The sequence below is a fragment of the Nipponia nippon genome, unplaced genomic scaffold, assembly GCF_047370975.1.
Source record: "Nipponia nippon isolate SJK-2023a ecotype South Korea unplaced genomic scaffold, ASM4737097v1 scaffold_14, whole genome shotgun sequence".
In the NCBI taxonomy this organism is placed as follows: Eukaryota; Metazoa; Chordata; class Aves; order Pelecaniformes; family Threskiornithidae; genus Nipponia; species Nipponia nippon.
The window spans coordinates 1,765,390-1,790,765 of NW_028262330.1; the positions used below are offsets into that span (position 1 = coordinate 1,765,390).

At 56.7% G+C, this 25,376-nt stretch overlaps 1 protein-coding gene across 6 annotated transcripts in view; it reads right to left on the bottom strand.

Annotated features, from left to right (window-relative positions):
* Positions 1 to 275: 275 nt before the first annotated feature.
* ITGB4 (integrin subunit beta 4) overlaps positions 276 to 25,376 on the bottom strand; it is a 30,701-nt gene continuing 5,600 nt past the window's right edge. For 3 of the 6 annotated variants that reach the window (XM_087751009.1, XM_087751010.1, XM_087751008.1), the window contains 39 exons: positions 25,135 to 25,217; positions 24,523 to 24,624; positions 23,881 to 24,085; positions 23,233 to 23,329; positions 22,619 to 22,790; positions 21,671 to 21,934; positions 21,173 to 21,262; positions 20,889 to 21,011; positions 20,571 to 20,738; positions 20,202 to 20,278; positions 19,818 to 20,029; positions 19,416 to 19,519; positions 19,156 to 19,254; positions 18,401 to 18,527; positions 18,141 to 18,260; positions 17,525 to 17,631; positions 17,163 to 17,196; positions 16,534 to 16,722; positions 15,907 to 16,010; positions 15,443 to 15,501; positions 14,784 to 14,807; positions 14,471 to 14,619; positions 14,211 to 14,390; positions 13,483 to 13,631; positions 12,920 to 13,124; positions 11,805 to 11,965; positions 11,276 to 11,456; positions 10,926 to 11,063; positions 10,185 to 10,367; positions 9,879 to 10,010; positions 8,657 to 8,857; positions 7,570 to 7,743; positions 6,911 to 7,084; positions 5,813 to 5,962; positions 4,939 to 5,127; positions 4,506 to 4,661; positions 3,886 to 4,050; positions 3,352 to 3,468; positions 276 to 2,770 (listed from right to left, as the gene is read on the bottom strand). In XM_087751009.1, the coding sequence (XP_087607135.1) occupies positions 2,628 to 2,770; positions 3,352 to 3,468; positions 3,886 to 4,050; positions 4,506 to 4,661; positions 4,939 to 5,127; positions 5,813 to 5,962; positions 6,911 to 7,084; positions 7,570 to 7,743; positions 8,657 to 8,857; positions 9,879 to 10,010; positions 10,185 to 10,367; positions 10,926 to 11,063; positions 11,276 to 11,456; positions 11,805 to 11,965; positions 12,920 to 13,124; positions 13,483 to 13,631; positions 14,211 to 14,390; positions 14,471 to 14,619; positions 14,784 to 14,807; positions 15,443 to 15,501; positions 15,907 to 16,010; positions 16,534 to 16,722; positions 17,163 to 17,196; positions 17,525 to 17,631; positions 18,141 to 18,260; positions 18,401 to 18,527; positions 19,156 to 19,254; positions 19,416 to 19,519; positions 19,818 to 20,029; positions 20,202 to 20,278; positions 20,571 to 20,738; positions 20,889 to 21,011; positions 21,173 to 21,262; positions 21,671 to 21,934; positions 22,619 to 22,790; positions 23,233 to 23,329; positions 23,881 to 24,085; positions 24,523 to 24,624; positions 25,135 to 25,217 (5,507 nt within the window). In that variant the 3' untranslated portion in view covers positions 276 to 2,627. The remainder of the gene's footprint in view (positions 2,771 to 3,351; positions 3,469 to 3,885; positions 4,051 to 4,505; positions 4,662 to 4,938; positions 5,128 to 5,812; positions 5,963 to 6,910; positions 7,085 to 7,569; positions 7,744 to 8,656; positions 8,858 to 9,878; positions 10,011 to 10,184; positions 10,368 to 10,925; positions 11,064 to 11,275; positions 11,457 to 11,804; positions 11,966 to 12,919; positions 13,125 to 13,482; positions 13,632 to 14,210; positions 14,391 to 14,470; positions 14,620 to 14,783; positions 14,808 to 15,442; positions 15,502 to 15,906; positions 16,011 to 16,533; positions 16,723 to 17,162; positions 17,197 to 17,524; positions 17,632 to 18,140; positions 18,261 to 18,400; positions 18,528 to 19,155; positions 19,255 to 19,415; positions 19,520 to 19,817; positions 20,030 to 20,201; positions 20,279 to 20,570; positions 20,739 to 20,888; positions 21,012 to 21,172; positions 21,263 to 21,670; positions 21,935 to 22,618; positions 22,791 to 23,232; positions 23,330 to 23,880; positions 24,086 to 24,522; positions 24,625 to 25,134; positions 25,218 to 25,376) is intronic. The other 3 variants (XM_087751011.1, XM_009476614.2, XM_087751012.1) reach the window with 3 other exon arrangements.

Here is a 25,376-nt window from a genome sequence, read left to right on the forward strand (position 1 = left end):
GTCACCGGGGACCTTTCCTCAGAGGAGACTGGTTTCACTCCAGTTCACACTGGTGTAACGAGCCATTACCGGGGCCGTGGGGTCCAGCAGTGCCTCCGGAGCTGCGGTCGCAGGAGGGGATGGTGGTGGAGGAGCAGCAGGCACTGATGCTTGGCAGAAGCCCCTGCTTGGGTATCTGCTTCTGGCACGTGTCCTGCTGCTGCTGCAGGTGGGGGTATTGGGGGGATGATTTAAAAAAAAATAATTTTTTTTTAAAGAAAAGGAAGGAGGCAGACTGTAGAGAAAACATTTATTGAGTGCAAGAGGAAGCCATCTGATCAAAGACCCGCTGTCAGAGCAGGCTGCTGGGTCCGTGCTGGAAAGGCTGAATCGCCCCCAGCCCCAGGGACCAGCTGGGAATGACAGAGTGACGCTGTTCTGGTGCGAGGCATCGGCTGGGCGCGCAGCCGCCTTGCGCATGGGGATGGCCTGACGCCCGGGAGAGCGGCCACTGGCGGGCTGTGCTCTTCCCTGGGATCGCAGGATAGTCTTTGGTTAAAATGCTTGGAAGTGGGGCTCCCTTTTTAGGCAGTTTTCAGCGTTTTACCCTGGACCGCAAAGCACAGGGAAAGGGTCAGGGAGTCCTTGTGCAGGAGGAGGCACAGCTGGAGAGGAAACCCCAACCGCAAAGGTGAGACGGGAGCTGGGAGGCGGGCAGGCTAACGCCACTGGTACTTGCTCAGGAAAAATAAGTGCTTCTTGAAGGCACAGTAAGACCACAGGGTTGATGAAGTACCTCGACCCAAGTTCAAAACTGACCTAGCTCCAGCTGTAGTCCTGGAGACTTCTGTGGACCTTACTCATCCACGTGCATCTTTGGCTCAAACACGTCCAACCTGTCCCACGCAAACGAACAGCCCGGAGAGGAGCGGGAGCTCTCGGTGGTGTCAGTGCTGGAAAGTCTCCTTCCGAGTCCAAAAAAAAAGAAAAAAAAAAAAAAAAGAAAAAAAAAAAAAAAAAAAAAACAAAAAAGCCAAGGTCCAGCGTCCACATCAGGCAGGCGATGCTGCCGGGGAGAGCAGGCGGCCGCTGGTGTGGTTGGAAGCTCTAATCCAGAACGGTGGCAGCTGCTGCTGCGGGCAGGATCCTTGCTTTCGGCCAGCTCCTCGCCTGCTCCCGCGCAGCTGAAGCGCGCCAGGGAAACGCGCCGTTCAGCAAGACGTGGGGCCCAAGTGTTCTCCTTGGCAGAGGGCAGCGAGACGCCAGGCATCGTGCCCAGAGCCAGGAAAGGAGGCCCAGCAAGGTCTCAGCTCAGCCCTGCACCCAGCACCGTGCGAGGACAGCTAAAGCCGAGGGCTGGAGGAGGCTCAGAGACTTGCTCAGGATGATGACAGCGCCTGCTCTTCCCAGGGCTGCTCTTCCCTTGTGTTTTGTGAGGGCTCACAGGTCCCTTTATGGACGTTGCTGTTAGGCAAAAGGGCTTTTAAAAGACACCCAACATCTTCTGCCCCAACATCTCATGCTCTCCGCATCAGCCACGTGAGGAATCCCAGGCACCGTTCCCAGCTCCAGGCAGCACTACCTGGGCCATCCCTCGCCTCCAGGCGGCTCCCAGCCCCTCTGCGCGCCCGTGCTGCGGCTGGAGAGCACGGGGCTGGTGGATGCTGTGCAGCGAGCGGGTCTGGCCGCTGGCAGCCTTCTGCTGGAGTCTCCGGTGCTGGAGGATATCAGGCCCAGGGCAGAGCCCACCAGCTGATCGCCAGGCTTTCCACAGGGTTTAGTGGCCTTTGGGTCAAGCCCTTAACTAATTTCTTCCACTTACGCAGGTTTCTCAGCAGCCACAGTCCCAGTGTAGCCTCCACATTCAGCATAGATCTCATCCACCTCCATTTTTTTAATAAAATAATAAAATACGTTTATATATATTTATATATGTACTACGAAAACTGTACAATATTGTATGCAAAAAAAAATATGCATCAGAGGCCATCATGAGTAATGCTATACAAATGAAAGGCTATACTTTGCTGTCGTGGTACCAAATGTTAGCAGCGAAGGATAGACACAAATAGGTGCAGTAAGAAAGCATAGGTTACCCCAAGCCCCTGCCTTGCAGCTCTCCTAAAAAAAATGAAACAGAACAAAATAACCACCTCCAGTGGACAGGCAGGTTGCCAGAGAGCCTGGAGCAAAGGTGGAAACGGTGACCCTCTACAAATCAGGATGGTGCCAGCTGGGATCCTCTCAAAACTGAGGACCTGAGAATAAATCATTCTGTTCCATTTATCTGGGGAGGCTGGAGCCATCGAGACACCCGAATTTCGGCAGATGTATTTGGATGGATGGGCATTGAAGAATGTTCATGGAAAACATCCCTGTGGACCCTGCAGAACTGAGTCTGCAGAGCAGGACGGGGGGAAGAAGCTCTGAAGGATGAGCACACACTTGGTGACCCAACTGTGCCAGAGCTTTGAGTGCGCTGGGCTCCGAAGGAGAGGTCCAGAGCTTGAAGTGCCATGGAGGGTCTTTTCCCACAGGAGGAGCTGCCCAGGCACCGCGGCAGCGTCTGGATGAAGCACCCTTGGATCGTTCCACAAAGTCCTGCCATCTGAACACAAATGTCCCGCTGGCGGGCAGCCTGCCCTGGCTCAGGCCTCGTAGAACTGCCTCTCCATCTGTTTGGTGAGGGTCCCACTGGACATCACGGTCCGGCTCACAAACTCCTTGGTGACCTGTTTGGTGAGGGTGCTGCTGGCGCTCTCCACTCGCTGGGTCGTCATGAGCATGCCGTCTGCAACGAGAAGGTGGTCAGGACACCGCGCTAAGTACAGGGTCACAGGGAATAGGATCTGCTCTACCTGATGATTCCTGGCAGAGGTTTCTCCTTAAATACCACTTTCACTGATGGAAAACCTCCCCAGATCAAGTGCTTCAGTACTTTGCTATGTCAGTCAATAAGATGAATCTCCCAAACTCTCCATGTTGCAGCATGAACCCACGAGTCCATGAACTCAAGTGGGACAACATGGGACAACTACACTGCTGTAATTAAAGATGGTTGATTTTTCCTGCTCTGAAGAGATCTAACCTTGCAGGAAGAGCTATGGTTTGGTCCCTAGGGATAGTCTGGGGGACTCTGAAAACTCAGCGTTCCCTCTGTGACTGGGCAGCACATGGGGAAATGACTGCAGCTGCCTCTGGGGCAGAGCAGGGACACGGTGTCGGAAAGGGTCTGGTCCTCTTCGTCAGTCCCACCTGATGGACCCTCCCTCCCTGCCTTTGGCACTTGAGGTGAAAGCACCCTCAGACCTTTGGACAAACAGAGTTACCCTTTGCTTTCCGAGGGTTTCAAAGCAGACAGCAAGCCCCTACCTGTGAAGTGGGGATCCAGAGAGGAATGGCTGATGGTGGTTTTGGTGGTGTATTCGGTGGGGAAGTTGTACACTTCTTCTCTCATGTACTGCTGTCCTCCAAACTGGGAGAAAGTGCCTGGGGAGAAGGAAAAGGGACGAGTCAGCCAGGAAACGACAAGAAGCTTCCACCTCCTCAACCCTGCACAGTGAGCACCAACAGTCAGCTCAGGAGGCTTCTCTTGCTGACATCAGAGCCAGGCTTAGGAGGAACTGGGAGGACTGGGAAGGTCTTACACCTGTGCAGCGTAAGAAGCTGTAAGACAGAAGTTTCATAGTAAATTAAACACTGGCAGGTTCTCACGATCCTCCCTCATTCAGTGCATGAGGACTGGGACAGTGCTCACAAGGCACAGCATTGTCTTCGTGGAAGACAATGTCTCCGTGTCCTTCACGGAAAATGGAGTCACCACCAGAGCTGGAAAGGGACTCCCTTGTGTTCCCTGCTCTGAGAGGTTTTTTATCTTTGCACCTCCACAACGACATGGTACTGTACCTCCATCCTGAGATTCGATGGTGATGATGCCTTCTCTCTCTGGCCCAAAGCCTTGGGTGGTCTTGGCTTGCACTTTGAACTTGTATGGGACATTCTCACTCAGGTGGGGCACAGTCAGGGTAGTTTCTGGATTGTCTCCTTCGACGTAGATATTCCTGGGCTCCCCTAATCCACACAGACGTACCAGCGGTGAAGACAGACAGGAGTGACAGTCCCTCCAAACACTCCCCCCAGCTCTGGCTGCTGTCTTGGCTTTCCCTAAGCTTCGTGCCACCCGCAGGCTGTATGATCACACCCAGTTCTACCAAGGGTTAAGACAACCCGATTTCAGTACAGTGGTGACCCTCAACAACCAACCTCCACTGGGTTTGGGCTGTAATAAGCTACAGGTCCTTCCTCTTCCCACCACATTTGTTACACCAGACCATACAATGACGCAAAGCATCAGGGTCCAGCAGCTCCCAGGTCTGGAATCAGCCTCATGTCCCCACTTTGTCTGCACTGATGGAAGCAGACAACTTTGTTGCTGGTCACAGCAAAAATGCAGCAAGCTGTCACCTTTGCTGGAGGTATCTTGTGCTCTACACAGGGAACCGGGCTTCCACAGCCTGATACTGTACCTCCTCCATGCAGCATCTCACAGGTGACCATGTAGCCCAAGATGGACCCATTGGGCTTGCGGGGTCTCTCCCAGCTGAGCTGCAGGGAGTCAGGGCTGAGGGCGGTGAAAACCAGTGGTCCAGGAGCACTGGGTGTGCTCAGCGTGAAGGGTGAACCTGCAGGGTACGAGCGAGAGGTCAGTACCACAGAAGGTGGCGAGGAGCAGCCCAGGAGGGGTCTGCACACAGCATTTGTGAAACGAGCTGGAAGGTCTCAGCTATCTAGACAGCTAGTGGAAGGTGAGTGCATGGGGAAGAAGGTCCTATTTCTAAATGAAAGGAAGGAAAGGAGAGCTCAGGATGTGGTAAGGGGAGGGAAAACAGCAAGGCCAGCACTGTAGATAGCTGGAGAGACATCAGTGCCACCCTTCTCCTTGTCCCCCACCCACCTCACCTGGTACAGGGCTGAGCGGGCTCTGCGGGTCCACCTGGGACTCTATGGTGATGACTCCTTCCCTCTCGGGGCCCCAGCCTTCCTCACTCTGCGCCTTCACTTTGAAGATGTAGGAGTGGTTGGGCAGTAGGTCCTCTACCACCACCGAGTTCTGGCTGGGTCTGGGGATGGTGAGTCGGTGCACCTCTCCTGGGACGCACAGGGAAGGGGGATGTCAGCACCATGTTGCAGGCACACAGACAGAGCCACGGCTTTCGCCTAAATGCTATCTCAAACGAACTGCCTGGAAAAGTCACCCAGGGGTCCCTCCCAGCCACCTCCATCACGCCTTGCCACCAACAGCTGCCAGTACAGGACGAGATGTTGTTCCAAAAAAAGCTTGGGATAAACAACAGCTTCTTGAAAACTCAGGGATTTTCAGCTAAAGAGAATTACATTTTCACTAACACTGCCCCAAGTTTCATGTAAAAATAAGAGATTTTCATTGCAATCCTTCCTCCAAGTCCAGTGTGATGAAAAAACCTTCAACTGAGATGTTGGGGCTATTGGAGAACTAGTCCAAGGTTTTTTTGGAGGAGAGGTGACTCCACAAGTAACCCCAGGAATTGTCCCTCCAGCAGAAATGGGGAACAGGAGCTGTGGGGTAGCTGAGACATTTCCTCAAGGCTACACAAAGAGCAGAGTTGGAACCAGACCCCGAATCACAGAATGGTTGAGGTTGGAAGGGACCTCTGGAGGTCGTCTGGTCCAACCCCCCCTGCTCCAGCAGGGTCATCCAGAGCCAGTTGCCCAGGAGAAGACCCAGACCAGACTCTCCACCACCAGAAACTCTCACCACCAATCCCTGGTGGGCACCGGCCGCCTGTTCACTGACCTCCGTTGAGGAGCTGGTACTGCACGCTGTAGCCCTGCACCTCCTTCTCGCAGTGCGGCTCCTGCCAGCTCACCTTCAGGGAGGTGGGTCCCAGGGCAGAGAACACCAGGCGTGTGGGGGTGTCGGGGACGCCCAGCGGCAGCCTGGAGTCTGAGGCAAAAAGGGAACGTCAGAGTGGAGATTTGGGGGCTGGGGGCTAAGGGGACTGGGGGAGAGGAGGGAGTGGCACACACAAGCATGGGATGGTCCTGATGGTCCAGGGAGAACGTGGCGAGATGTCATCTCTGCAAGCCGGCCTGCCATGAGAGGGGACTGGCTGGCTCTGCACACCTACAGTGACATCCCATGGCCTTGGAATGCCAACCTTGGGCGGGACAAGGCCAGGTAAGCTTCAGGCCCCTGCTGTAGAGAGACCAGAGCAGGGCCCTGGGTCCTGTGTGTGGCCCATCTCGCTCACCCCAAAGCACCCTGTCTAGTCTGCCAAATGCTTCGTGAACATCTTCAGATGAGGCTCTGTTAAGACTAACCCTAGTCTACAGCTAAAGCAGCCCAACACCTGCAGGAACTGTTCAACTAGATGGGACCAGGACCATGTGCTCCTGGCTCCCCACCAACTCAGCCCACTGGGACGCAAGGCTCATGGCGAGCACAGCAGCCTCCCAGGCAGGTGACACTTAGGGAACGAAGCCCCTCTTTGACATAGGCTTTGGCCAGGGAGCTTGCAGAGGGACATCTCGTATGGAGCACATGTTCTCCCCAAGAGTCCTCCAAAGGCCTGTGGGGTAAGACTGAGAACAAGAAGCTTGTTAGGAATGAAGAGGATGTGGACAATGAGCTGATCAGCTCGTTAGAGCATGGTGGCAGTGGTGGTGAGTGTTAATCAGCCCAGGTGGGTTGAAACACAGCTGAAGTCACCTGCAAATGGAAAGGTGGTGTGATGGAGGCACAGGCCGGGTCAGGAGGAAGATCAGTGCAGCACACAGCAAGCCATGGAGAGAGGGTTTGGGGCGAGCAGTGGATGGCAAGAGCTCATGGACGGCCGGTGGCTTGGCTGTTATGGGATGCGTGGCTGGGAGGAGACACTGGACAAAGCTGTACCTATGTACTTGCAAATCCCTGCGGACCCATCAGTCATGATTATAGAGTCCCGAAAGCCAGTGCTGGGGTAGTAACCCTTCACCTTTGCCCTGCTCCTGAAACCCACATCCCGGGGCCGTGGGATTGTCCTCCCAGCATCTTCACGGATGGGAGGGAGGAGTCTCCCCGGGTAATCTACAGAAGCGGTGCAAGAGAAAGAGAGAAAAACACCGTTGGAGGCTTCAGAGCGGGTTCAGCCCAGGTGCTGGCTCCTGCAGAGATAACTTTTTAAGGCTCAGATTTGAAGAGCCTTTTAGCAACCTTCTGTCAGCACCAGCTGATGTACACGTGTGGAGCTGGAAGGCAACCATGCTGCTAGACAGAGTAAGAAGAGGCACGTGCTCTTCCCGGAGTGCTTCGTGGTGTGAGAATAAGGATGTAGCTCCCTTTCCCAAGGACTCTGCACATGAGGGATGGGAGCCCTTTCCAAAATGGTCTGGGAGCAGGGTGGCCTTAGCAAAGCACCTACATGTCAGTGGTGAGGACACGACCTCCCAGATCTCTGGTTCCTAGGCCCCCTTAGCTGTGAACACAGTCCTCACCCCAACAGGACTTACATGGGTCCAAAAACAGTCAGGGGGGTGGAAGGGAAGGACAGGTCCCATCACCACAGTACTCACCGTGCCCCATCAGCATTGTGGAGTAGTCTCTCGTCAGTGAGGAGCTCCCCATCACCCTGTGCTCCTGCTGCATGTGTGAGCTCAGCTGGTGGTAGCTGGTGTTCGTTGTCCTCGTCAGCGTGCCGCTGCCACTGCCAGGGAAGGAGAAGTCCACCTGGCCATTCAGCAAGTGCTCTGCGAAAGAGGGAACACCATGAGGAACGTGGCTGTGGACAGGGCTGCTGTTCCAGCTTCCATGGGGAGGAAGCAGGAGGCATCATGGTGCACCCTGCCTTGGCTGCATCCCAGCTTCAGCCACTCTGGAAGGTCATTCTGGAGCGCTACATCTAGAACAAGCCACAACCACCCGACGCAATGATGGGGAAACAAACAGGTAAACGGAGACTTTGCTCTACACCCAGCACCAGGGACACCCATGGTGCCCAAGGTAACTCCAGACCTCGGCCTCGCTGGGGCACTGCCTTGTGGTTCTCGCCATGTTCTCTTACATCTCTCCTTTGACGCAAGCACAGGTTTATAATTTCAGATTAAAAAAGACAGTGGAAGAAAACCAGCCCTTTATGGAGGCGGTTTCTCTAAATCTCACTCTGGATCCCATCTCAACTGGATCTGAAAAGCAAACTTTGCTTCATTGTCCTGGTCCTTGACAAACCCCCATCCCTTCCCAGCAGGCCAGGAGAGATCAGCTACCCACGAGAGAGTGATTTCTGTTTAACAGTCCAGTAGATCCGCCCAGAAGCTCAGGGCACTTAATTAAGGTGAGGAGCTGCCCTTCGAGGTGGCACTTAGCAGGTCTCATCTGGGTTTGCTCCTGCCTTGAAGGTCCAGCCTTTTGTAGAAGCAACTTGCTAGCAGGCTCCCAAGTCCATGCCGAGATGGGGGTTACCTTGACACTCTTGTGAGCAGACACACCAGGACAAGGTTTTGAAGCAGACTACAGCACGTGAACAGTGCGTCACACCAACACGAGGATGGGCACACGAGGGGAGGAAGGGGACAGGTACTGGGGCAGACCCCAGCTGCCAGCCCCTCGGCTCAGAGCAGGACGAGACAGGACACTCAGTGCCGTAATGACGCTGTCCTTCACCTGCTTGGGGCCGGAGGGTCCCGCTCCTCGTCAGGCTGCCAGTAGCCACGTCGCTGTCCTCCTCACGGAGGAGACCCTCGGTGTCTGAGGAGAGGCGGCTGCTGCCAGAGAGGCGGGGAATGGTTTCAGGTGGGAGCCTCCAGGTGATGCGGCGAAGATCCAAGTCTTCTCCCAGCAACTGCACATATTTCCACTTGGAGCCTTTTGGGACAACGCAAGCACTGGTGTTGGCATGATCTGCAGGGGACAGAGTGGGCTATCCACCACCTTCGTGCTGCTTGCTGGGGAGGGGAAGGGGCAGGCGCCAGTGGGAATGACACCCGTTCACAGCCCGTCTCGCCAAGTGTTGGCTGATGAGTTCAGGCGGTGCAACCATTGTGTGACTGGTAGATGGAGGGAACGTGACATGCATGGGGTTCCTCAACCCTAGGACTGTCTTCCAGCCCTGCGTCCATCACAACAAAAGGCAAGAGTCGAAGTCCCACCACACGCCTGTCCCTGTCACGAAGAGTCTGCGACAATTGTCCTCTGCTCAGGAGAGGTTTCCTCACTCTTTGATGTGCACACAGGATGGTTGAACTCTTGGCGTTCCTATTACCTCTGCTCCCTGCAAGGACCAGGGGCTTGCTCCTGGATCCCAGGCCCTGGAGAACCCCCCTGAGAAAGACCCTCCAGATCCTACTGACAAGCCTCATCATTTCACTTATGGCCCATCTTCCCCGCGTTGGCCCAGTACAAGACAAGGGAGCCGGCCTCATTCAGAGAGTGAAGCGATGGAGGAAGAGAGGCCAGTGCCTCCCCAGCACTTGGTGAGTTCCCTCCTGTTGGCTTGGCCAAGACTCTGAGCATCCAAGGGACTCAGAGGTCTGTGCCTTGCCAGTGCTTGTTTGCTGACAGTAACTCTCGTGGTCCAGCCAAATGGCAACAGGAAGGGAAGATGAGCAGGGAGGGCCATGAAAAGCTCCTTTTTCACCCCACGCTGAGATTTCTCGTTGCCTCATGGCTAAGACAAGGAGGCACTGGTCTTATTTACACCGTGACTAGTCAAGTGTTCCCATGGATGCAGCTACTGTGCTTTGGAAAGGCTGATCTCCACCATCTCTGTGACTTGGATCTCCTCATCTCCATGAGGAGGAAAGGAGCAGTGAAGCTCATTGCTGAAAGCTGTTGTTAAGGAAAATGAATGTTAAAAGTGGACTTCACAAAACTCAGAGCAACATACCTGAATCATCAGAGACACTGGGATGCTTGCTGCCAGCTGTGGAGCGAAGCACATCTGTGCTGTACATCAGGTAGCTGTCGTAGTCTTCACCTCCCTCAGCATCAACAATGGGGACGTCAGGGATGATGGGGACTGGAGAAGAGATGGAAAGTGCCGTTAGACAGGCAGCTCAAAACCACACAGGGCTCCCACGCTCAGGTTGGCCTTCCACTACCACTTCCACTCCACTGCCTGGAGTGGGTAGGATGCAGTGAAGCAGCTGGGGTGATGGGGAGCGCTCCCCACTCAGGCAGGGCAGTAACTCACTGGACATTGGGCGCTTGGGCTGCGTAGCGAGGTTGATGGTGGCTTCTCTCTCAGGTCCCCAGCCGGCACTGTTTCTGGCCTTCACCATGTAGCGATAGGGCTGGGACTCCCGCAGGTTTTCTATCAGCACCATGCGCTTCTTCGGGTCTTCAACCAGCACCTTCTTCACTGGGCCAATGGGTACTGCAAATATGGGTGTACACATCACCCATGAGGTCACGAGATACAGAGGACCCCACAGCACCCCACCCTTGGCCAACAGGCTCGCTGAGGTTTGATGTCAGGACAGAGCCTGGCTCTGGGACAAGGTGCAGAAGCTATTTGGGCTGCTCACGACAGGCGTGACATCATCTCGGGGAAATTCCCAAACTGAACGCTGAAGTCAACCTACAGCAGAGGTCTCCTGTTGCTGGTGTGTCACCAAATAGCATCTTATTGGCACCCTAGCCCTAAGTCTAGACCTATGAACTAAGTTTTTAAGATGAAAACCAACACAAAACACTATGGAAGTGAATGGGAACTGAGAGTGCTCGGCTTTGCAGGATTAAATCCTGGGTGGTGAGTTCTGTACTCCCTCCATCAAGAAGTGACCCCTCCAGATCCCAGTTTTCACAAGAAATGTGCTTGGAGCTGTTCTGGTTCTGCTGCTGGTTGGGACCAGCCCAGCCTGCAGAAAGTGTACTCCAGCCCTCAGCCTGGCTGAGCTGCCCCAACTGCCCTCGTCAGAAAATGAGCTCTTACCATTGTCCTCGTTAACAAGTCCATAACTGACTTCGTAAGCTGTGATCTCCCCGTTGGTTTCTGCAGGCTCAGCCCAGCTCAGCTGCGTCACAGTGGAAGACACGACGTTGAAAGCCAAGCGGCCAGGCTCGCTGGGGACTGGAAAGGCAAGAGCAAAGAGTCCAGGTTACTGCAAGTCAGGAGCCAGAGCACACAGATGCCCAGAGCTCCCCGGATCACAGCTGGGTCGCAGTGGGAGCTGCTCAGTGCTCATCCCCAAGACCATCAGAGCTGGAGCCCTGACCCCATGCTGGATGCACAGGCACCAACTCGCTCCCACATGGTGGGAAGCAAAGTGCAGAGTTGCTCACCATCCTCAAGCGTGCGGCAGTGGATGATGTCGGAGTAAGCCCCTTCACCCATGGCGTTGTAGGCACAGACTCGCATCTCGTAGTCGCAGAAGGGGTAGAGGTTACTCAGCTCTGCCGATGGTGCTTTGACATCGATGAGATGGGCTTCTGACTCAGGGTCCCCTTGGATCCAGTATTTCACCTGGCAAAGCAAGAGCAAGCCATGATTCCTTCAGATCTTCACCCCATCTCTTACTAGACCTGCTCTGGGAAAGCTGGGGTGTTGTGCCATTCCTCTGAAATGGAAGGCCAGGACAGTCTGGGCGTTTTATGGTAAGCGATGGAAAGGAGATGAACCCACCAGGAATCTTTCCTGCAAATCCCACATCCACCCAGCAATGGTCCCTCAAGGATGGAGGGGGCCAGAAGGGGTGAGCTTGCTCCCTCCTTTGGGTTTCTTCTCACCATCCCTTTGGCACAAATGACTGGGTGTGTGAAACACCCCCAGGATGGGACCCACACCCTCTCCTGGGATCCACTCACCCCTTACCTTGTATCCCAGAGGTTTTCCCGGTGGAGGAAACCAGCTGAAGCGGATTTCCCTGGAGCTGTGAGCGTGGGCATTGGGATTAAGCGGTGCACTCAGGCGGCCTTTGGGGGACTGGGAGACCTGGCCCAGGCCAGTCATCGAGGGGACGCCATCCACCACCTCTGCAGACACAAGGAAGAAAGGGCACATCAGTGCTAGTCCCCCAGGGGGAAGGAAAAGAAGGAAGCGTGTCTCTCTCCGGCACTGCCCGGCCATCCCGAGTGAGCCTCTCAAAGCATTTCTGTGGGGTCGATCTCCATCGTAGGGAAGGGAAACTGAGGCACTTGGTGATGACGTCCCCCAAAGCCACACAGCAAGCTGGCACGAGAGTCAGGCTCAGACCCTCCAAGTCCTGCACCTCCTGCTGCTTCTCACAGGCTGTCCAGGTAGGAAGAAGTGAGGAGACCACCTTCTTGCCTCTGAAAATCTTTAGCTCTGTCTGAATGTATTTAATTATTCTTCAACGTCTTGATTGGCTGCCCTGTGCCGCCACGAGAGAAGACGGAGATGGGCAGAGCCTTCTCAAGTTGCCCAGTTGCTTCTCATGGAAACCCACCAAGTCCAGCCAAGAGCTCTCTGGAGCCTCTCTAGCCTCAGTGCCTGCCCCTGAAGTGGTTCTGGTTGGCCCAGTGACAAGGGACTTTCCTGTACCCCCAGTACTCATGACCAGTACTGTGGTAGATACCTTTATGTTATCGACCCACTTGATGACAACAACCCTTACAGCTCTGCTTGTGCAGCCACAGGAACCACCAGGCACATCTCATGGCAAGTCCCACCTCTCCCCTATTTTTATAGCTTTTTATTCAAATCCCCAAGGAAAAGGAATGAAGAATCTACTCTATTTCCTTTTGCAGCATAGATTATCCATGTTCTTCCCACCCATTGTCTGTACCCACTGAGGCCTCTAGAGGGAGGCCCAAATCTACCCGTCGGAGCTGGAGGAGCCTCCTCATGGTCGCTGCTTGGGTGAGGAGCAGGGCTGAAGCTCCACACACCACCTCGGGTGGGCTGGGCCGCTGTGGGGGTCCCACCCCGCTGCTGCCATTCCCCACCGCCTGGCTGCCAGCCCCTACCTGGGTCATCGATGGTCACCGTGGCCTGGGAGTATCGGCCGATCTTGGCGCCGTACTTGGGATGGAGGAGGTCGATGGCGAACTGCTTGAGCTGGTAGTTGTGTAGGAGGGTATCTATTTCGGTCAGCTCCAGCAAGGGGACCTGCACCTCCTTTCGGGTCTCCCCGGGCTGGAAGACCAGGTCACCCTCTGTGAAGATGTAGTCCTGGAGGAGAAGAAGAGGTGTGTGATTATAGCCCACAGCATCCACGAGAAGGGTCCCGGAGAGCTTCCCCTCGTCTCCCAGTGAACCCCCACTTGCCTCCCAGTGCCCACAGCTCAGGGGGCAGCCGGTACCTTCTGTCCCAGGTAGTGGCAGCCTCTCTGGTCCCTGAGGCACGGGGAGCAAGGGATGGAGGGGAATGTCTGCCCTTGTGCTGACCTCAAGGCTTGGGTCTCCCCTCTCCCAGCCACATCCCCTTTGAGCCTGACCAGCTGCTCTTCTGCAGCCCCAGGGCCGGATCCTTCCCAGCCCTCTGTGCCCGCTCGTTCCTGCCTGCCAAGGCCAGAAGCATCATCCTTACCCTGCCATTCTTGGCAGTGAGATCTCGTGTCCTGTACGTGACTTGGGATTTCCCGTTGTCTATGATCTCCCGGAGGACAGGGATCTTGGCCACCTTATCAAAGCGGCTGTGGGAATAGGCTGGCTGCAAGAAGGTGATGAGGCTGCTGGCTGGAAGGGGCAGGAGAGAAGGAATGTGTAGAGCAAATACATGAAGAGTCACATTACAAACTCACAGGTGTCCTCCCTGAACAGGGTTTCTGTCGCCCATGGGTGTGAACTGTGTATGAAATATTACTGCATGGGCTGGAGACTTTACCATTCCTGACTCTTGCTCCCTGCTCAAAACAAGCAGATGGGAAGCAAAGGCAAACTGCTGGGGACATTCACCTGCCCCAAGCACAGCACAACAGCAAAGAGGGTTTACTTTACTCCAGCAACGTATGAACTAGAGCAGCAGAAGCATACAGTCAACCCTGGATCTGCCACGGAATTGGTAGTATCTAAACCTGTGGTGGTCAAATGTTTGGGTCTCCGTCACCAGGGATGACAGCCCTCTCTGGATGCTTTAAAAGATGCTCTAGTTTAGACCCAGGTGACTTACGATAAGAGTCACTGGGCAAGTCTGTGGCCTGTGATCTGGGGGAGCTCAGGTAGGGAGTCTGCACCCTCCTTAGAAACCACACAAGTCCGTCTGGACATAGGACCCACAAACACCCTTCGTCTCATGCCACAGTTGCAGCCCTTCACCTTGTTCTTTGATGATGGTGATGTTGACAAGCCTGCGTCCAATCTCTGCAATGCCACTGGGGACATCGATGGCCTCCACCTGCAGCTGCTTCTCATCATCATCATCCTCCCTGATGAAGAGTGGGACACGGACATCAACCAGCTCCACGGCCTCTTGGAACTCCACCATCCCGTGAGCATCTAGGGGAAGGGGCAATGGTGAGAGGTGGGAAATGTGCCCCCTGCCCAGCCAGGAGGCAGCGCTGGGCTCTGCTCCCTACCTTGGTCCGAGGTGACAGTGTAATAACCCGGTGAAACCTTCAGGTCGTTGAAAGCCTCGTGGGAAACGTGCTTTTCCGTCACTTTGATGATGTCTGGCTTGGCTGAGCGAGGGGCGGTGAGCACTGTGTCCACAATGGTGTGGTCCTGCCTGTGGCCGGCGGGAAGAGAAAGGCGGGTAAGAGCCAAGGCCAGGGTAGCTCATCTCGCGTAGCAGCTGGAGGGGCTAGCGAGTGCGGGGGCATTCAGCCACCCCACACGTGTGTGCACAAAGAGGGAGAAGCAGCACAAGAGAGGGCTGCAAGTTCCTCTTACCTTTTCCCAGAATTGGGCTGTAACCTGGGGGTGGAAAAAACCAAATCAGAGTGACTAACGCATTTGGGGAGACAAAGTTCTGCATGAATCACAGCCCGGTGCAGGTCTGAGCTGCGGCAGCTGCCCTGCGGGTGCCAACCCATCCTGCGGAGCCCATGGCCCCATCACACGTTTCCTCCTGCCTGGCTGCTCCCTCCAGCCCTGGGTTTCCCAATGCAATGAGGAACGTGCCCGTGGGGAACATTCACATCTGGTCAGAGCCGTGGGGAAGGGACAACACTCCCTGCTCAGCGCCGGCGTCCCCAGACTCCTCCGTCCTGCGCCAGGCACTCGTAACTTTGCACAGGGCTGAAACTTTCAAAGTCAATGGGAATTTTCCCGTTGAGCACCATGCAACCAGGACTTGTCCCTGTCTGTAGGAGTCTCAGGTCCAAAGCCAGGTGCAGCTGAGATCACCTGCACAGCTGGGTGGGCTCTGCTCTGCAGCCCTGGGTGGGTGAAGCACCGCACCGGGCTTGTGCCTGTGCCGGGGATGTCTCACAGACCACGCTCCCTCCCAGCACCCCAGATTTCACACCCCAGCCCTCTGGTCCACTCCCTCATCAGCAGGGCCCTGGGGGAACCCTGCCCCGCAGGAGGTCTCTCCCCCAGTGACTCACCTGAACTTGGTCTGCTGGAGCTTGTGGCAGCCAGGGATGTGCTTGAAAACGTCATTCAGCTGCAAGGAGCAAGAGGGACTTTCACAACACATCCCTTGCTGACCAGGGATGTGTTCAGCGAGCAGACGCTGCTGCCAGCAAACACGAGAGCCCTCTGGCCACCCCAGGTCCCCCCACCTCTCCCTGCCACGCCAGGCAGAGACCACCCCATGGCTTCTCCCCAGGAGGTGGCAAGAGGCTGCAAACTGAGGCCAAACAGGAGCTTCAGACCACGTGCCCCGAAGCAAGCCTCAAATCTCACCAACGTGATGCTTTGATAATTCTCACAATTGCGATCTTAAAATTTGTGCTTTCTTTCAGAAAGAGGAAAAATTGCTTCTTCCTTTCAAGAGCTGCCTGGGCTCTCAGGGAAGGGGCCCTGCCCCAGTCCCACCCCGAGCCCCCCTCGTGCCCCGGGCTCGTACGTTGTCCTCCACTTCCTTGCGCAGCTGCTCGCACTCCCGGGTGTCCGGCTTCACCAGGTTCTGGGTGAAGAGCCGGGTCAGCCTCAGAGACAGCCCGTAGGGAACTGGAAAGAGAAATTCCCAAGTCAAACTTCTTCCTTCTTGGTCAGGGAAATAACCCATCCAAAAGCTGGAAGCATGGGGACACACATGATGCTCAGTGTCCAGACCCTGTATCGCTAGCACCCAAACCCCATAGCACCAGCAGAGAAAACCCTCTGAGAACTGGAGGACTAACTGGGAAGTGCTCTGCCAGATCCAGCAAAGGAAAGTCAAAGTCCAGTGGTGGCTCTGGACTGATGAGGCAGCAAAAATCAAGGCTGGGTCACTGAGCTAATGAGACTAGGACACGTGCAGGGTACATCCACCACGTGGCCAGGCTGTCAGGAGGTCTCCAGGGCTGGAAACAGGAATGTGCTGCTCAGCTTCCCCCAGGATAGAAGCAGATAAAGGAACAACCCCCCTTGCAATTGGGCTTGGGGGTAATGCCGTGGCTGCTGGAGCTGGGGGCCACCACCAAGGGTTCGTGTCCTTTACGGCACGCGCAGTTCTCTCCTCTGTGCCCTGTTGCTCAGATGTGGCACTTACTGAGATCTTTGGGGTTGGCGGCAGTGAGGGAGGTGAAGCCCTGCTTGTGAACATTGTTGTTGATCTTCCAGCGGACTGTGTCCCGACCCTTGAGGGACCCGCTGCGGACCATGGGGGTGTCCAGGTGGTCAGAGGACATAAGGCTGTGGCGAAGCATGTAGTGGTCCTCCTTGAAGCCAACGGTGCGACCTGCAGAGCCAGGGGTAGGGTCAGAGTCTGGGCAGACTGGGACAACGCCAGCCATCAACTTCCCAACACTGGAGACTTTGTTCTGGGGAATCTTGAGGGCTTCCACCACACTAAGGGTGTTGGGACATCAGGGGTGGAGTGGGCAAGGGGTGTCCATGAGTGGGGAGAGCACATCACACCACCTAGGCATTACAAGGGACACGGGTCAGGGGAGAGCCAGCAGCGGGATTCCCAGCAGGGCACACCGGGGTGGGGCGGGGAGGAGCAGTAGCCCAAGAGCTCCTTGGCTCAGGCTCTCTGCTAGGAGCTTTTCCCCTGATCCACCTCCCCAGCCCAGAGAGGAGGAGGAGGAGGGACGCTTATCCCAGCATGCCCACCCCAACCGGGGAAGGCAGTGAACCCCACGGATCCCTCTCCCCCCCAGTTCAAAGGGCTGGTACCTCGTGCGCAGCAGGGAAGCAGGGCCAGGCAAGCCTAGAAAACAAATGGCCAAAGACACAATCACTTTGCAGCCAAGGGCACAAAACCCCCCACATCTCCAGCTGGGAGGATTCACGTCAGCAAGGATGGGTGGGCAACGGATCGATGGGGCTCTGGAAGCTGATTTTAGCCAGGCATCCCTTCAGTGGGGGAAATCCCACAGCAACTCATGTCAGTGACAGCAGAGGTGCTGGATACCACTGGGACTCAGCCCCTGTCAATCTGGCCGTGCTAGAGGCTGGGTGGATTCTGGAAATTTGTCACGTTTTTGGCCTTTATCTGGTTCTCTCCCCAGGCTGGGGCATCTGGCCGAGACGCTCACCTTGCAGCAGGCGCAGAACTTCCAGCAGAGCAGCAGCAGCAGCCCCAGGAGCAGGATGAGGAAGATGAGCAGCGGGATGAGCCAGAGGAAGCTCCCCGGCGGGCACTCTGCAAGCGAGAGCAGCGTCACTCCCGGGCATCAGCCCCCTGCGTGGGGTGTGCAGGGAGGGAGTGGGGAGGCAGGGCAGAGGGGGAAGGCTGGACCGCAGCTCTTTGAGGGATGGAGCAGCCTGGTTAAGCTTGGGTGCTTCTCTCTTGGTGCTCACAACGAAAAGTGCTGTTCAGGGAGAGCTATCGCACCTCTCTGCTCACATCCAGCCACCCCAAGGGGCTGTTCAGCACCTTGCATCAATCCCTGCCCGTGCTGGCAGTGAAACAGCACTGATCTCTAAAGGTGCTGGTCTCTGAGGATGCTACACTCCACTCCTTGCCATTCATGTGACAGGCAATGCCACCCACCCTGTCCCGCAGGAAGGTGGGCGGGGGGTACCGCCTGCAGCTGACCCTGCCCAGGGGCACAGCAAAGGGACAACACGGGGATCAGGGGTGCTGTGGAGCAGGTCACTGCTGATCCAGACCCCAGGCTGGACAGCCCCTCCTGCCAGGTCCCTGCTCACCTTTTTTCTTCTGCACGCGGACGGTGGTGTTGGGGACGACAGTGGGGTCTCCCTCCAGGGTGTAGTGGTACGTGCAATCATCCTCCTCGTCCTGAAATGAGCAGTACTCGCCGGTGTCCTCTGCAGAGAGAGGGGACATGGTTGCAAAGCCGTCAGGACCAGGAAAAGCTTGGGGAGCAGCCCCATATGCACACACACGGGGCAGGGCCCACGGGAGACACGCCACATGTGTCTGCACCCAGCTCCGCTTCTCCTGGTACCTTTCTCCAGCTCTTCCACCATCTGGAGCTGGAGGCGGCAGGTGCTGCAGTTCCCTTTCATGCTGCCTGTTCCCCAGGCCTGGCAGCGAACGCAGTCCCGGATGCTCTCGCACACAGCCTGGAAGCCCTGGGCAGAGAGGCGAGGTGGGACAGTCAGCAGACAGCCCACGGGGAGCGAGGGAGGCCATCGCCTCCGAAAGGCAGAGCTGGAGAGGCAACGCGCTGTCCTCAGCCCAGCGCCAGAGCAAGGTTGAACAGAGAGCAAGCAGCTAACGAAGCCGGCTCCAAAATCTCTTATACCAACAGCCTGCATTTGGGCAGCGATTTTAGGTGGCCTTCCCAAAACACGACCAAGCCAGCTTTCTCCACTCCCAACTGTGGGACTGGCCCATGTTTGTCAATGGGGAAACAGGCACGAGACCATGAGATGTTTTTTTTCCAGTCTCGAGACAAATCAGAACAAGCCAGGAGCCAAGCCTCAAGCCTCTGCCCTTCACCTGCGCGCAGATAAACACAGACGGACATTCAGCAGCTGCTGCTGGTGAACTGGAGGGGAAAGAAAGCCCACGGCTGCAAAGCAGCTCCCATACCCGACCCTTCCTGGCCACTGAAAGCGGGACAGGCAAGACTAACCCCTGCTCAGGATTTTGCTCCTGACCAAGATGTGCCTTCATCCCTGCTTTCCTTTCTTTCCCCAGAGGCTCTACGTGGGAAGGAGAAGTGATAAACCCAGAGGAACCCAGGCTAAACCTCACCAGGGAGTAGCTGATTTCGCAGGTGGAGCTGGTGTACAGCGAAGCCTTGTCACAGATGCATCTGCCGCATTCGCACCTCCCATGGTTATTGCAAATGCCCTGGGAGGGAAAGGTGACAGTTAGCATCCAAGCAGACGTGCAGCGGCACTGGGAGTCAGCAAGGTGCCAGCTCCCAGCGGCCCTGAGCTTCAGGCATGGAGGCAATTCGCTACAGCCCTGCCTGCTCCGGCCGTCCCTCGCGCAGGCAGGGCCGGACCTACCCCTCGGCTGTCGATGCAGGTGTCGTTGCTTGTGGGACATTCGCAGCCCGGACCCTCCCAGCCGCTCTCGCACACACACGCACCCCTGGAGCAGCGACCGCGATCTGCAACGCGAGAGGAGGCATGACCCAGGGACCGGCGCTGCGCTGCTCCCTTGGCCCTGCTCGCAGGCTGCCCCGGCTCTCCCGCTTCCCTTGGGGTGCAAAGGGGCTGCAAACAGACTCCACAGCATCCTCCCTGCACATTTTTCAAGCGCAGAGTCCCCACAGCCCATCGCCGCTCACTCAACCCCCCGTGCCAGTGCCAGCAGCCCAGGGACACCCTGCCTATGCCACCAGCACGGAGCGGGGCACAGTGCGTGCCACAGCTGGGGGATGCTGGGGGTGGCGGGGCTTCTCTCACCATTGCAGAGGAAGCCGGAGGTGCGTGGGCACTGCAGGACGTCGTACTCGCAGAACGTCCCGTCGAAGCGCTGCGTCAGATCCTCGGAGTAGCACTGGCACTTCCCGCACAAGCACTCGCCCCGGCCTGAGCATGGCTCCACGTCCCCAGGGCGGATGCAGGCTTCATTGTTGGGGGACGATGCTGGAGAGCAGTTGCACGTGTCCCCTCGCCTGGTGGGGAGGAAATGGTGCTGAGAGAGGTGGGAGCAGAGCGCAGGACAGCAGGGTCCTGGCCTGGGGACTGCACACAGGCAGGATGCCCAGGGCACGAGCGTGTGTTACTGTGGGTCCCCAGACCCAGCAGGAACCCTGGGAGGGGTACGGGGCTGGACAAATCCTTTACCAGCCCAGGTGGCAGATGCACTGTCCGCAAACGAAGTCTCCATGGGAGCTGCACTTGGGTGAGTTAAACTCTTGTTGCTATAAGAAAAGAGAGAAGAGATGTTTCCACATGGGCTTAGCTGCCCCCAAGACCATTTCAGGAATCGGAAAGGCAGATCTAGGGGCAAAGTTTTGCCCACAAGACTGAGCTCTGCCGTAGGACAACATGCCCAGCTTGGTACGGGCAGTGGTGAAGCTCTCCTTGGCCAGGCTGAGCCTCTGCTGAGCAATGGTGAAGGGTCAAGCAGGACCCATATGCACCAGCCAGCGCGTTCCCACCCCAGGCTGGCCAGGAGGAGGTCACCTCTCTGCAACACGCACCCCCACGTACTTGTTCACAAGGGCACACATCACAGATGACAGAGGCTGTGACTTCGAGGTTGTCGCTCAGGGACGAGGGTTTCACGTGGATAACTCCCTGCCGGTCTTTCTCAGGGAGGCTGCAGACGTGCTGCCCGCCGATGTACTCCAGCGCCTTCACGCGCATGTTGAACTTGCCCTGGAAGGAAGGGACACGCCGCAGGGCTGAGCCAGCTCTGCTGGACCGTGGCTCGGCCAGACCGACCCCAGGTGAAGAAGGAAGGAGGGACGCAGCGGAGGGCTCAGCCCCTCGCACACGCCTCCCCTCCAGGGCTGCCTGGGGACTCACCACTTTCCCACGGGTGATGTTGAAGGAGCCAGATTCTGTCTTTTTGTACATCGAGGAGGTGAACTCTGTCTTCATGGCTTTGGGGACAAAGTCAGCCCGGATGTCCATCTTGGAGCGGATGCGCTGGGTGGCAGAAGACCATCACAGCATTGATTTTCAGCAGTAGCCCTGTGACCACCCTACAGCCTGCCCCAGAGGGGCCGCATCCTGCCTGCTCTCCTGGGCAGGAGGAGCCCACCCTCTGCCTTCCCTGGGAGCAGAGGAAAGCCCCAGAGTGCAGTTACCTCAAAGGCTGTGCGGAGCAGCTCCACGATGTTGGAAGAGTCCTCCTGGAGCACCCCGATCTCAGAGACGGGGAAATACTTGTGCAGCTTCTGCAACGAGACAGGAGCCCCCTGAGCCAAAGCCTTGAGAAACCTCCTCTAGCACTGAAGTGGGCTCTGCTTTGAGCAGGGCTTGGACCGGAGACCTCCAAAGGTGCCTTCCAACCTAAATGACTCTCCAGCTCTGTGTCCCCACTGCTTTGCAAGAAACAGACACCAACACGGAGGGCCTCTAGAAGCCCAGATTCCTGCACCCAGTACTCACCCTGAGACCTCCCACAACCAGAGCAGCCCCCCAACACACTATGGCACCCCTCCCAAAGTATCAAGGTGGTGGTTCAGCACTTGGGGACAAGAGATGGGAGAACACTTTCTCCTCACAGCTGAGCTGCAGGCAGAGGAGCAATGGTCCTGGAGGAAAGGTAAGCCCACAGGGCACCACCGCCGTGGTGTCCTCACCTCATAGTAGCTGTAGGAGTGGTTGGTGACAGCAAAGATGGGGATGATGTTGTGTTGGCCCAACAGGCGCACCAGGGTGGGCACCGAAGGATAGTCCTGCTTGGTGTCATACACGTAGGTGCCTTTGGTGTCTAGGTGACACTGCTCATCATTTCTCGCCAGGATCCCTGCCAGGACGTTGGTACCATCAGCTTCATAGTGAAAGGCAGATTCGGTGGAGAACACGAGCAGGTGAGTGCTGTCCTTCCTCCAGCCGATCTTATCCTACAGCCAGGGAGGGAGAGAAGAAACCTTTATCTCTGTGCCCCCCAAACCACTGCACAGCACTTGCACCCGTTGGCAGGCCAGCACTGGCAGGAGCTGGAAAACCCAAGGGGCAAGGCACCACCTCCACTTGGCAGCAAACGCAACCGCCTGCGTGGCCCTGGGAATCCAAGCCAGCAGGTCTCCGCTTCCCCCACCTGCACCCCCAACGCACAGGGTGTCTCCCAGCAGCTCGGTGCCAGGCACATATAGGTACAGGGGGCAAGCCCACACTTTTCTGGACGTGTTTGGAGCTGTGCTCATCCCTCAGCCAAATGGCCAAGCCCAGGTGGGCTGTTTTCCAGGGAGCAGAGTTTCAGCACCACAGGCACAAAGCGGGACAGAGCAAAGGGCACATGCAGGGCGCCCAGCAAGCAGCTCCTGTGCTGGGGATCAAACACCAGAGATACACATGCAGACGGTCTAAGACCTAGGAAAAACCGGGAATGCAAAACAACTCGCACTGGGAGTGTGCGGCTGGGTGGGCAAGAACCGACTGTAGCTGAACGTACAACCTGGGCTCCCTGACTGTCTCGTCAGCTGCCCAGCATGCTGCTCTTCTGCTCATCACCCAGCATCAAGAAGATCCCCTCATTAAAAGCGGAGCCCTGCCCACACGGCTCCTGCATCCCTGGCCACCATCACCTTGCAAACAGCTGTCTGCAGGATGGCATCGAAGCCGCCCTCGGGGGCATCCAGGTTGCCGGAGATGCGCTCTTTCCTGAGCTCCTGGCTGAAGTAGTCGATGTTGCTGGTCAGGCGGATGACGTTCTTGAAGGAGAAGGGGGAGTCGGCGTTGTTCCAGGGCTCGCGCAGCCTAGGAAAGAAGGGGAGAGCAGGGTTTTAGCGGGGGGCAGGAGCAAAGGGATGCCTGGGTGCAAGCAGAGGAAGTGTGGGGAGAGCACCCGGGGGCTGGGGAGTCGCTCAAGGGAAGACACGAAGTTGAGTTGGCAAGCCATCGGCACTGAGAGGGGGAGGCGATGAGGGCAGACATGGAGGAGAAGACAAGACATGCAATCTGTCGTGGCAAAGCAGGGAAGGTCTGAAAGCGGAGGAGGACACTGGTGGCATTGGCACGGTGCTACAGAAGCCCTGAGCACAGGGTGGGGAGGCCAGGGGGGACATTCACAACGAAGGGAGAGAAATGGACGGAGGCTCTCACACCGCGGGCACCAAAGGTCAGGAAAGCCACGGAGAAACAGAAGGTGCCTGCCCTCCCCTCTCCGCTCCCACCCCGGGGACCCATTGGCCTCACTCACTTCTCAGGTCTCATGTCTGTCTGAGGGGATGAGACTTTGTCCACAAACTTGCCGAATCCAATGGTGTAATTGGAGGTCAGGGCTTGCAGGAACCCCGCTGAGAGGAGAGGAAGGGAGGGAGGAGGAGGCACGTGAATAAAGAGATGTCTGTGAGGTCGCTGCCCCAGAGAGAGAAGTCCTTTCCTGGGCATCTTCTCTTCTGGTCAGATCTTAGATGAGACTCCCAAACTGTCAGCTTTTAAGCTCCTTGGCCTTGGGGCTTGTCTTTTTTTGGGGTAGAAGCCTATACCACCTTTGGTAGCCCCTTTCCAAGACTAGAGCTTCTGCAATAGCACGCACCACACCTATAGGTTCAGGATGCCAAAGCCACTGCACGGCTCAACTCCGCAGGGCACCAGCCCCGAGCTGGGCTGAAAGCAGAGAGCTCCAGGGATGGTCCCTGCAGGGCCAGGAGAGACATCCCCCCACAAAGCTGCACAAAGCAGCGATAATAAGAAACTCTGATTACAACAGACGCCTCTCGGCCCTTTGCCAGTTGCATCCCTTTCTCTGGTGCGGGCAGAGAACTCGCAGCCGCGGGCAGCGGCGAGCTGCCTGCCTTCACCAGCACAGGAGCTGGCTCCCCTCTTCTCCCAGCTCTGGTCTCACCTAGGTTTTGGCCCATGCTTTTGAGGTTGTCCAGATCATCAGACATAGAGTAGGAGAAGTCCATGAGAATGTAGAGATCCACAGGGCTCTCCAAGGGCTGGAAGACATCCATGTCGAAGCTCATCTCCTCCCCAGCTCGCAGCCGCATGAACATGCTCTGGGGGGACACCTGGGTCCTCTTCAGGGACATGTTGATACTGAAATTCTGTGAAGAAAGAGTGATGTGAAGGGGATGGACTCCAACTCCTGCGGAGATGCAATGAGGAGGAGGCAAGGAGCAGGGAGATACGTGGGAAGTGGGAAGGCAGGGATGATCGCACTCCCTTCCCTCACGTAGAGCCGGGGACCGAGGCAGCCTCCCCGGCGTCCAGCTGGGCGCCTCCTCCAGACCTTGGCATTTTGCTTACATCTGTTTTGCCTGAAAAGCCACCCCAGCCCTAAGCGATCAGGGCTGGTTGCCAACAGGTTCATCAGCTAGCAAAGGCAGAGCATTGTTTTTTAGTAGACCCTACATAAACAGAGGTCTGGACTTTGTATTTTTCCTGCTGAAGACTCTAGAGGAGGATGAGGGACATGAAGGACGCTGGGAATGGTGGGACCCCTCAGGAGAAGCCGAGCAAGGGCTGCCTCCCCAGCACCCACCTGCTGGGTCCGCATCTCGCCCCTGGTGTACACGATGCTGGCCTCCCTGCAGCCGTACCGCAGCAAGTTCTCCCGCAAGTCGCAACGGGGCTCTTTGAAGCTCTGCGAGGAGCAAGAACAACATTACAGCCACAGAAAGCAGCAAATCCTCCATGCGAGGGGGGAAGGCTCTTGGCAGGGTCCTCTGCTGAGACCATTAGCGAGCCTTCGGGAGCAGGAGAGGGGCAGAGATGGGGACGAGCCTCACACAGAAGAGCCAGTGTCCCCCAGCACCAGGGCAATGCGACCACCAGTGAGTTACTGGGTTGTCTAGGTTAAGACTCTTCCTCCATCCCTTGCACCCACTGTTTCAGATCTGGCACACTGGCATTTTCTGATAAACTCCTGTATTCCTGCTGGTTTGTCCCAGACACCCTTTCCTCCCCGTTTGTCCGCACGAAAGGAAACCCATGTTTCGGTGCTTCCCATCCAGACCAGCTCTTTGCAGAGAGAAGCTGGAGCCAGAAGCTGACCCTGCTGTCGGGTCCCTCTCCCGGTTTTCACCAGGGATGGTGGGATCCCCCCGTCTGCAGGGTGGGAAGCAGAGTCATGGGCTGCCCTGCAAGGTCTCACCTCATCTGTGCAGAAGGAGCATTCCTTGTCCACACGGATGCACTCGGTGCAGCTCTTTGCCCGGGACAGCACGCAGCGGTTATCTACAGGGAAAGATCAGGGCATAAGGAATGGAGAAAACCAGGCGAGCTGTGGGAGGGCATGAGAAAGGCTGATCCCGTTCCCCAGGCAAGTCAGTAGAGGTTTTGCCTGGGTGGTTAGTGGAAGCCGGCTCCAAAAGAGCAGTGGGGTGGCAAGAGAGG